The 12,225-nt window shown below is 33.8% G+C and overlaps 1 protein-coding gene across 12 annotated transcripts in view; it reads left to right on the top strand.

Annotated features, from left to right (window-relative positions):
- The window catches only part of DMD (dystrophin), a 1,090,817-nt gene that overhangs the window by 478,569 nt on the left and 600,023 nt on the right, over nucleotides 1–12,225 (top strand). For all 12 annotated transcript variants that reach the window (XM_048288642.1, XM_048288670.1, XM_048288700.1 and 9 more), the window contains one exon: nucleotides 9,740–9,934. In XM_048288642.1, coding sequence (XP_048144599.1) covers nucleotides 9,740–9,934 — 195 coding nt within the window. The remainder of the gene's footprint in view (nucleotides 1–9,739; nucleotides 9,935–12,225) is intronic.

Genomic DNA, 12,225 nt, shown 5'->3' with positions numbered 1-12,225 from the left:
CAAAACTTGTATTTATTTTTATCAGGTAAGTGGTTTAGACTGAGAAGTTCAATAGTTACCTGCAACATGGATAAAATACCAGCACCCTTATTACTTACTTCATTTTTCCAAATAAAAGACATTATTCTCTTTAAGATCCTGTAAAGCATTCAGAAATTCAAAATGTCTGTCTCCTAACTGGATAATCACTTCAGGTGAGAGAGTATGTGATCAACTTCTGGAACCAGGTTAAGGACTGATCAAATTTACATATGAAATTCAGGAATTTGTTTAGTTTCAGACTTTTAAGAGCATCTTGCAATTTTCAGTTAATATTTCCCAGTGGAGCTCTATTTAGTAAGTATAATAAAATCTAAACTTTTTTTTTTTTTACCATTAAAATGTTTATATATAGAGAGATATTTTCTAAAATATAAATCAAACATTAATTTAAATAAATATGTAACCATTAGATAAACACAGGACTTGGTGTCCTGATGATCTGTCTGCATCGAAATAATATGGACACTTCAATGGTAATGTGCTACCTTTGTTTTCAGTTGTTGTTTTTGACTGTTTGCGCAAACACTGGTGCTGGAATTAAGTGGTTTTCTTCTCTTATCCTTGCTTAAATGTTTCTTGGGTTAAATAAACAAGTAATGGATGCCAAGAAGAAGGGGCAAACTAATTCTTCATTATTTCAAGAATGAGTGGAGAGAGAAAGAGATAAAAAAGAGAAAAGACATTAGAAAAACAAACCAGAAAAATACCTACTAGACAAAAGAACTGTACAGTGATGGATTAGTATCCAATTCACCTGTGCACTCTGGGTCTCTTAAGAACAGGACAGAGGTGATACTGTGACACCATTTAACATTTCTGACATTGGTAGTGGCACCTTTTTAAACGGATAGGTTTACACAGCATAGCTAAAGACTGGGTTTTTTTGACTATGGTCTGCAAAAAGCATGAGGATGAATGAGGAACTCTGGGAAGAGAATCACATAAATAGGTTTACACCTATTTTCCAGCATCCATCAACTTGGAAATTCCTATTAGAAAATGTATTCCAAATAGTTTAAGTGTATTTAAAATCCTTTAATTTTTTGTCTGATTTAAGATAAGGTTATGGGAAAGATAGGACAATATCCACTGAAGATTGATATTGTCTTTGATATAGCTCAAGAAGAGCTAATTTTGTAGATGTGTTTTAAAATGCACTTTACCTTCTCTGTCTAAAATGAATGCATGCAGTGTTGTGGTACTTTAAGAGAAGACAATCCATAGCCTTTTTTTATATAAGTGGACCAGTTTACTGTCCGATTTTGACTTTTTCTAAATCGTATTTGTCTTCCCTCATATTTCCTTGTTAATTCTGTACAGTATACACTCTCATCACTGCAAAGCTATTGTAATCTAATACAATTAAGTTAAAAAATCCCATATTGTGAGTGACAGAACTTTACAGAAAGTATTTTTCTCTGCCATTTTTCATTATCTGTTATAAACTTCAATGAAGTGATATAAATTGCATTTTCAACTTTAAAAGTGAAGCTCACTATCTTTACCTCATCACATAGGAGCAAAAACTCTAGTTGCAACATGGAGTAAAGCAGAGTTAGAAATTTGTCTTTAAATTATGTAGTTATACAAACGTGGTCTTAGCCACGCCACAGGCTTTTCTCACTATCATCTCAGTATGGTTGAGATGGATACAAGACCACCAGCCTATGGTTAAAAAATCATGTACAGCATAGCACCCAGTGGTCTCTGCTTTCAGACTAAACTGAGCATTATACTATTATAATATTTTCTTCTTTATCATTACGCAGTTATTTGGAAAACAGGGCATCTAATTGCCATCTTATTTTCTCTGCTGTAGCATATTATGATTTATTAGCGTAATAAATTACATGGTGTGGATTTCGGTGTCAAAAATTTCTTGGCAATATTATTGCATTAAATAATAAAGGAAAAGACCTTCTGCAGAGTGATCTGCCCCTTAATAACAGTATCTTTTGAAGAGGCTATGACATTCATCTGTTGTCTACAATTCAGAATGTCAACATCACTCGTGATTTGAGGGTTTTTGGTTTGTTTTTTTGTTTATTTGCTTGTTTTTCTGGATGCATCTGAGTATACACACAAAGGTAGAGAAGGAAGCAAATTTGAAGATGTACAGTGTGAGTGCTGAATTATCTATTTGAGCATATTTAATTAGCTTTCAAAACTGCTGGATGGACAGCAATTTTGTTCACATCATTTAAAAAGCAAATCTATGTCTTGAAGTAACAAAATCAGCCTAAGTGACAAAACCTATTGCTATAATGTATGGGCTTATCTCTATAAGTGTAGATTAAAGATGGAAAATCATTAGGTAACTTTTTAACATTTCTGGAAGGTGTAAGAGTTTAAGCTTTAGGACTTTCCTCTTTGAAGATGTTTGCATTCATTGTGAATGTGGTTCTTAACGCTATTTTTAGTTTATTTTCTAAATTATGTCAACATTATCAGATGCAGCTGGCATAAGTATCTGGAAAGCTAGCATCATAAATCAGCAGTCAGTTTCAAAATGGTTTTGTCAATTCAGGTATCAATAGTATGTATTCCAGCATTTCTGAGCTTTATCTAACGTTAATTGGTTCTTGGTGATCACTCAGTAGTTACACATACATACTTAAAACAGCCCTAAAGCATCATGCCCTTAGGCAGCATAAATGCTATCTAAGATTGTGGCACTTCTGTAGTCTTAATAAATCAGCCATTAAATAATTTGGCATTGACCAAAATCTGTTTTTAAGTAGTCTGACTTCCAGAAAATTGTGTCATACTAGTTCTGCCACTATTGTCACCGTTTCACCTCTATAGCTTATTGCTGTCCAAGAAACATGATTTTGAAATTCTGTTTTGAGGAAAAAAAAAATTTGAAAATCCTTCTATTCTTTTGGGTACTTCCTGCTGTGTGGCTGAATTTGAGTACATGATACTGGTTTAACAAAATCAATACAGCCTGCCACAACCGGACATTATAGCTACAGGAGAGTAGGACTGTGTTCAAGAGTTTAATTTTCTGAAGTGTCAAGTACATATGTACTGAAGTATGACATGTATAATGTCTGTGTGTTTTTTAGGTGTGAAAAATTGCAAGATCAATGCAAGAAATGTCTTAACTCCTCTGGATTCATGTATTCTATAGTTAGCATATAAAAACTTCCAAGTATGTTTTGTCTACTGGAAGGTAACACATATAAATCAATTACAAAAGCATTTTCCAGTTAAGCTCATAAAATTCTAAACACCATTTTAAAATACTTGCTGAAAACTAGTCTAGGATGTAGACTTTGCAGTGTTCTGATTTTTCTCATTCCAAAATGTAATGTAAGCATTTTTGTATTCATGATTCTTAATACTGATAATGGCTATCTCTCTTGGCTCACTGAAACTATCTCCCCCCAAAATCCTACTGACTGTGCATGGTCTGAGCAGTGTTTGGTAGACACTTATGAGATAGACTCTTTAATGGATTTAATAATTCCTTTTATAATGTTACAAATATCTGTTTAAAGTTACCTGACAGACATACAGATTTCCTTGTCAGTTTTGCTCTACTGCAATTATTAGGATTGAGATATGCCATCATTACCAGAAGTAATTAAGATATATGCATAATTTATTTAAAACAAGAGACATTTTCTATACCCCAGTAGTTCCAATTAACCAATAATGCTGTAAAGCTACCCTATTTTGTTTTTCTTCCGGACATGGCAACATTGCAAATGTGGTATAAGATAAACATTAGTCTATTTTTTTTTCTTTTCTTTTCTGAAAAAATTACTTATATCACATATACTGAATTGTATGAGAGTCTTCTGCCCCTCATTATAGTTGAAATTAATTTCTTTTTCTCTTTGCTTAGAAAGTAGATACCAGTGGAAGTTATCAGGTTAAAAGTTAACAGTAGGACTGCTGGAATTTCTGAATCATCTTAGTCCCTTATTTCTGTGCATGTTAGCAGGTGTTTAGTAAGGAGAGCTGGGTAAGTTTTCAAGTAAGCTGCTTTTAGTTTCAATGTGTAGATGTACCTCAGTTTGAGGAGAGTTCCTATCTGGAAGCAATTATCTAAGACAGAATAAAATTATTGTTCAGCAAGTGAGAAAGGTGTTTCCAAAGGTGTTCATTTTGCTACTTGACCAAGTGTATTTGACATCTTGGAGGGCTCCAAAGGCATGAGGCGGTGAGGAACACAAAGCACCAAAATGCTTTGTCATAGTTTTTAAACTATACATTAAAAAAAAGAAGAAACCAGGATTGCAACTGTGAACTCTGGGTTTAAAGTCTTAAATTAATTGCTATAGCTTTTGTCTGTATCTTTCTTCTCCTCTTCCCCTGTCCCCGCCACATCTAAACAAGAAAACAACGCACTCATCACAGTGTAGCAGAACTATCTGAGGTATTGGGAGATATCCCATAATTTAAGCCATACATATGGGAAAGAGACATTTTCTTATGGAGAAAACTTTTGCATTTCAATGAAGTTATGAAGGGGACAAATAAGACAATATAAATAGAATTAAGTTCAGGCTGGTTGATGCCTGTTGATTGATAGTTTTCAAAATCAAAGCCTGCAATTTTCTATTTTCTTTTTTCTACTCCTAGAATCTAAAATTTACTGAATTAATTAATGACATTATTAGGAATATCTTCATTTTAGCTAGCTTTATTTAATTTTATGTCTAGATCAAGTAGATTCATTTTATCACAGAAGAAAAACTGTTAAAGCAGCATTTCTCAAGTAAGGTATGCCTTAGCAGAGAAGTGTTATGAAGGCATAAAGCACTCTGTGTCCAAGAACAGTGCTAAAAATAGTCATGTATATTTTTAAAGTCTCTATTTTTTTATATAAGTAACTGATGAATACAAGCATTAAACTATATGGTTTAAGTGTTGCAATGTGCAGGATTTTGTGGACTGCAACCACTCTGCAACATGAGTAGAAAAAAAATCATATACATGAGACTGTATTTATGTTCGTACTTAAATATATTATTTTCTTTCAATATTTTAAATCTATTTTACTGTTCACAACTGCCTTTTAAGATCTTGTCTTCATAGAGTTACATAAAGAATTTATAAATTTTTAATCCTGCATCTAGGATTTATGTCTCTCTGTACTTGAAAGAGATGCTCCTCTTTGTACTGATAACTTGTTTGTGATTGACTAAGGCCATCCCACCTCATAGTGAAAATTCCATATAATAATATAATTTTGAACTTTCTACTTATATGCACACTAACAGGTAAGATATGCTAACAACACTGAAGACAGAATAAATTTTTTGTGAATGTCAGCTGACCTTACCACTCACAGTTGGCATAGGAACGGGTGAATAAAAGCTTTTTTATAAACATGTACTTGAAAGTGATTTTGTTGAACTCTGATAGCATTTTATCATACTTTTGTGTATCTAATTCTTTATTTGACATAGTGATGGTGAACATGGCCTAGCAAATACGTGGTTCACAAGTTTTTGGACTCTCTGAGGTATCACTGCCTTTGTCCAGAAGATGTGTGTTGTCTGCTCCATTTTTTTTCATATGTGTAGCACACCACATTTATTCTGCAGAGGTGACAGACTTTTTACACTCATATACAGATGATTGTAAAGAATACTTTCTCAAGTGTTATTTCACTCCAGGAGTAGGCACATGTGTTTGTTTTCCTTGAACATCTCACCAGGATGTCACCAGGAGCAGTGCTGAGGTACAGCAATGGAGATAGGGAGTGTTTATAGCTTTACTCCTCCCATGTTTGTGTGAAGTCATTAAATCAAAAGCACAGACCCTAAGGTTTGGAACCCTATCATGAGAGGGACCAAAAATGGAACAGTTGTCAAGATCTAACACAAAAAGTTGGAGGCTTTCTGGGTGTAAGCTCTTTAACAGCAAAACTGATGTTGGGATTATTCCTTCTAAAAAAGAGGAAAGGAAAAAGATTCACTGAGATTAGTGAAAGGTGCTTTAACAATGAATTTTCCACTGTTAAAAGGAAATTAACAGCATTCTCCAAGACTAGTTAGCTCTGATGCCACCACAGTGTTAGATGTAGGCAATAATGATCACAAGTATTTCTTTGGAGAAAGTATGTGAATTTCTTGGCAAAACCTGCATTATTCTGGTACATTTTTGTCAGGTTTTTCGTTGTCATTTTGTTTGGTTGGTTTGTTTTGGTTTTGCTTATTGGCCCTCTCTGTAAGGGACAGTTCATGAATTTGTTTCTTACAGTGTTGTCGCACTTGGTAGGGCACGGTAACTATCAATAAAATCAGATTAGGTGGAGTCGTGTATGGAAGGATTGTCTCCCTTAAATAAAATTATGTAATGATGGGGAAGAAAATTCAATTTACTATTCTAGAAATGATAATGCTTGGTAAAAAGCAATGTATGAAATGTTAAATCTTACACAAAAGAAGTTGTTCTTTCAGAGACAAAAATATCTTGTACAACATTATATCACTGATAATCAAGGAAAAAATTAAATCAATATCTAAAATACTGAAATTGTATTTTGCAGGAACAGTAATATAGGAAATGGCCAGTTACCTCAGCATTTCTCAATCACTTAACAGTTTATTTGTATTATATATATATATATGTTTTTATATATATGTTGTACTATATATTTCTAAAAATATTAAGTATTTTTAAGTAACTCTCATGCATTCTGCCATTTTATCAGATTCAACTTATCCTAAACCCATTCTTAAATGGTTATCTAAAACTTTAATTTTCACTTTCCTATTGATTTTTAATCCTTAATCTTAACCTACTGTGGTTCTGATGAGCCATCTTGGCATTAGTAATTGCATATATATCTACTGCATTAATACTCTTTTAATAGTAGTTGCTCCCAGCTGCTGTGATTCCTTTTGTAAGTTTTTTCCTCACTCTAGGGTTAGGATATGATTCAGTTTCAGCTTTGCCTTTCTAGTAGAGATGCTTGTCCAGAATCTGCCAGTTTTATTGTCTATCATAAGGCAAGTCCAGGGAACATTGGGACAAGCTAAAAATTTTTCTCTTTGCTGATTAAAATTGTCAGTTCTGGACATGCCTACCCTTCATTCCTTGGTGCAAGATGACAACTTCTGCCGTGGGTTCTATGATACCTTCAATGCAGGAAAGAAGGAAAGAAACACCTGTGACTGTTGAAAACCCCAAAAAAGACAAAGATTCCTAATCCTTGATTTCTAAAGTAGTATCAAATTTTCAACTTTTTTTTTTTTTTAATAGTATTCAGAAACTAATTTATTTTGACTGTGAGTTCTTTTTGGAATAAGGTATTAAATAATGTACCAAAATATGAGGGCAGTATCTGGTAGGTGTCTATTCTTAAATATCTATCCCTTTGTTTATTTATTTATTTATCTGATTGTAGTATTTTGACTAACTTAATTTTTGTTTAATTATGTTTAACTAACAATATAAACAGTAGAACTAGTAATTATGCAAGTAATCCACCATCTATGAGAAATATTAATTTAAAGTTTCCTGTAAGGGCACTGTGAATATACACTTGCATACATCCCATTTTTCTTCTTAACACTGATTGAAGGGTACCCCATTTTGCCGCTATAAATAATTAACGGTGATATCCATTAAGTACTCACACATTTGATTTCTGCTTGACTTTTTTGTAGTTTCAGGAATTGTTTAGAGTGAGAAGACACAGATTTTGTTTTATCTAAAGACATGCATGTGCATATATGTGTGTACATATATTTAGTAGCCTAAATTTGGGTTGAAAAGAGTAGGCTAATCTCATACAACTACAAAAAATAATCATATATTGTATGCTGCTTTACATATTCATGTGACCTCTTTTTGAATGAAAACCCTTGCATACCTAGCATGCACTTTTCATTACTGTGAATAGAAATATTCTGTCCTCTGTGTAAAAAAGAAAAATACAATTAGAGTTAAAATGTTCCTTATGTGGGTCTGAAGTTCACTGCTATACATAGAAGTGTCACAGTGTAGTCCTGAGGAATTAAAATGCATGCAGGCCTCAGTGGCCTGTTGAGATTCCCCCATTTTCTAATCAACTGGGACAGCTTTCTCTTTAGGTTTACTGGAGTAAACTGTTATTTTTGCAGAGTGTGTGATTCATGAAACATACGGGGGAGGGGGAGGGCAAGCACAGTTTTTTAAAAGAAATTTAAATAATAAAAATTATAGCAGTGATATGTAATTAGAGAGGTTTCAGTGTTAGCAGATGTACTGAGAAAGTCATTTTGTGAGAAAAGTGTAAGCAAAGCAATTAAATTTGCATAAGAAATGCAACAAAATAACACAAGTCTACAGATAACTTTATGGGTTTTATATGTGATATGCATACATCTTCTAGAGTGTGTATATGCATATTTTAAGACTCTAAAGAAAATTGAAGAAGCAGATGACTCAGCTCGGTAACTGAAGAGAGAAATATATCCTGAATTAAAATGAGACACCTTGCTGAGGTAGAGTGTGCTTATAATTGTTTTCTTTTTGCTTAATGTATGGCTGAATAATTATTTTGTTTTATTCCTGGACCACTGATCAATTGTCTTTCACATAAAAGTCCATAATTTTCTGTTAGGAGTGAAAGATCTAAATAATAGAATTTTTGAACATTTACCAACAATTACTCGTAAAATTCTTTGAGGTCCTCAGTAATTAAAGTTTACATTTTTGAGAAGACAGACATCAAACACAAAGGATTTTGGTCCCACACTAGGAATCCATAAACAAACTTTTGCTTATGAAACCACAAATAGTTTATAGCGTAGATTTTGCATTTTCTAATGGCCATGCAGGTGATCTGGTATTTGGGGTTTAGTTAAGAGAAGCAATCACAGGTCTCCCTGCTCCAAAGCACACTTTGGGTATTACATTTTCACAGTTGGTATTACAAACCAAATGGGAAATACAGAGAATTTATATAAAAAGCCACTTTCTTGTCACCTAATATGCCAGTATGCTTTAAAATGCCATAGATCAACTAAATGTTTTCTTGGAACTAAAACATTCTGGGATGTCTTTACATTTGGTGTATGCATGTGCTTCTAGAATAGGGTGTCTATTTCATATTTTTCCAGATTAAAAAAAAAAAAATTAAAAATTCCTAACTTCACAAAGAGGTGTGTTGCTGAGTTTTCTTTTAGAAATAAGAATGCATTAAAGACCTTTCAAATCACAAAATTCCAAATTGTACTTTCTAGTTTGAAGAACATGTTTTTAGTATAGTGTTGAAAGTACAGAGTTGACATATTTGTTTTGTGTTGCATTTTATTTAAGGAATCATGTCTATTATACAAGTCATTTTACTCGATACCTTGAAATTATTTAGTATTTTAGACTTGGCATGCATGAAATTTCTTAATGAAGGACAGATTTTTCAAGAGGTGTGATGATTTAAAATGAAAGGGCTAGCACTAAAATCTCAGTAACACCATAATCTCAGCATACTCTTGCATTTCCTATCTGCATTTCTTTGGAGAGTAGAAGAAAAGTTTGTACATTCTTGCATGGATTAATTTCAGTACCTGCCATTTCAAACACACAAGGAATATGAGTGGTGTGTGTCAGAAAGCTCAGATATTTCCTGCATTTTTCTTTGGAAGTTACTTTTGATTGTTTCTGGGTTGTGAACTGGAAATTGCATTAAGTTATAATTTTTCTAGAATTAAGAAACTAAAGGAAGCATTCTGTTGTATATCTGTACTAGCAAACAGTTCGTGAAGATACAACTTTTATGATGACTGAAACTAGGACTGTGGAAACCATTCATGTGCCTTCTACGTACCTGGCAGAGATCCTTCACCTTCTGCAAGCTTTGTCTGAAGTGGAAGAGCGCCTTAATTCTCCTGTTCTGCAGGCTGGGGATTGTGAGGATCTCTTCAAACAAGAAGAGTGTCTCAAGGTAAGATGGAAAGATTTTCTTAGCAATGATTAGATTACATCACTTTGGGTCTTCTGTATATTGACAGCCTGTACTCATCCTGAGACATCTGTTCTACAAGTGCTAAACCACTCTCTGTGATGTGTGCATATATGGATGTTTGTCTGTGGGGGCACACTGGGGCAAAGTAGCAAAACACTGAAGTGTTAATTTATTTTTGCCTATTTAACCTGTATTTGGAAGATAAGGTCATTAGGGTATCTGCAAATTATGTCCTTGAATGGGAGAGAAAGGATGGCGATGGCCACACAGTATATTTAAAGATAGAATTTGTGGTTAAAGGTTTGTTTGTCTGTGGATAATGGAAAAAAATTCTTCACTGAAATGGGTTTTAAGGATTGAAACAGGCTCCCCAGGGAAGTGGCTGAGTTACCATCCCTAGAGTTATTTAGGAGATGTGTAGATGTGCCACTTGGGGACATGGTTCAGTGGTGGACTTGGCAGTGCTGGGTTAATGACTGGACTCGATTTAGGTCTTTTCCAATCTAAATCACAGAATATTCTGAGTTGAAAGGTACCACAAGGATCATGAAGTCCAACTCTTAAGTGAATGGCCCGTGCAGGGATTGAACCCACAATCTTGATGTTATTAGCACCATGCTCTAACCAGCTGAGCTCATCACCTAGTGGTTAAATTATTTTATGATTCAATGATTGGTAAGTATAAGTTATTACTAAGTAACCCTGTCCACACCCAATCTTTGGTGCTTTATTTTATTGTATGATTTTTTAAATTATTGGAACAGGAACAAAACCAAGTAAAATTTAACTGTTGCATTCAATGTTAGAACCAGAAACCTTGAGGTCTCATTGGGTCTGTACTCCATGTAGTTATTATTTAAGTTTAATTAGCTAAACAGTGAATATTGTCCAACAGTTAGATAATGTGGTTAAGAAAAATCAAATTTTGTATTGTTAGTATGACTTTAAATATTACTGTGTGGTTTCTTCAGTGCTTGAAATATTGCTGCCTGTTTGTTCAATACTTGCAACAGCAAAATCCTTTGGAATCGGTGGAATTTTTCCAACACAGAATTGACATAAGAAGAGAATAAGATTAAGTTGTAAGTCTAAGTAGATGAATGAGTTATCAGCTTTTGCAGAATAATGTTTGTGTGAGGAAAGCCTTGTAAAAAATCATGCTCAAGTGCTGTATATAATTATAGCAATTCCAAATTGTCATTCAGGATGAAGAGAAGACTACATTTCCATTTTCCCGTGATTATTTAGGGAAAGGAAATTTTTTTTAAATACAGTAAATATTAGCCTAAAGAGGCTGGAAATTGCCTACAGTCAGCTATAAGAAAGAAGCTTAGAGGGAGAATCAGGGCAGTGGCTCTGGCTATATGCTCTGAATTTTCCTCTCTAGGAATCCATTTATCTCTTTCCAGGTCAGAGGATATGTAACAACACCATATCCATATACTGCTATTAGCTTCTGTAAAATCACATCTATTCAAAATTTTTATACATTCAAAGATATTATATATTTTCAGCATTTGTATACACACACATATGCACACACACAAATATTCTTATTAGCTTGTGAAAATTAGGGTGTTTTCCGTTTCCTAGCAAGGCAGTAGAGCTGGGTAGTGAAGCATAACAGTGAAGTGTTGGATCAAAGGAAGCACAGAACTGGTAATAGGATGTCAATCAATAGGTGTCAAATACCAGTAGGCTGTTTCTTTTACCACTTCTGATTTAGTACCAGTAGATTAAAGTCAGTCTGAATATTGAAGCACAAAACGTGCCAATCTAATTGTCATTCTTCATTTGAAACAATCCCTTCTGCACAAAAAACGTGGACTATGTAAATCAAGGCTAATGAGCCCCTACTTGATCCTTGTTAATGAACTTTTGTTCATGAATAGATTGGATGGAGAAACAGTGGTCTACCTCAGGAAGTTTACTGGGAAATGACTTCCTTTTTGTTCTTCTTAATGCTTTACATGTGGGCTAGCTTTATCTGATTTATATCCATAAGTAATCTGTTCTTCACCCACATATATTTGGCATTATTGGAGTTGACACCAACTTTAATAATACTGATTACTGAGGTTACAAGTAAGTACTACCGTAGGTTTAATTTAACTGAACTATTAAATTGTTATGAGACACATTTGTGGGCACAGTTCCATCTTCCTCCAAAATAAATCTCTTAGAAGAGGCGAATGGGTCTTGCACAATCGTGGGCTTTTGGAAGGGTATAGGTTTGATCTGAGCTTGCTTAATGAATATTTATTTCCAGG

This window comes from Corvus hawaiiensis, chromosome 2 (assembly GCF_020740725.1).
Source record: "Corvus hawaiiensis isolate bCorHaw1 chromosome 2, bCorHaw1.pri.cur, whole genome shotgun sequence".
Lineage (NCBI taxonomy): Eukaryota > Metazoa > Chordata > Aves > Passeriformes > Corvidae > Corvus > Corvus hawaiiensis.
The sequence above is the reverse complement of the archived record's forward strand: the minus strand, read 5'-3'. Positions and strand labels throughout refer to the sequence as shown.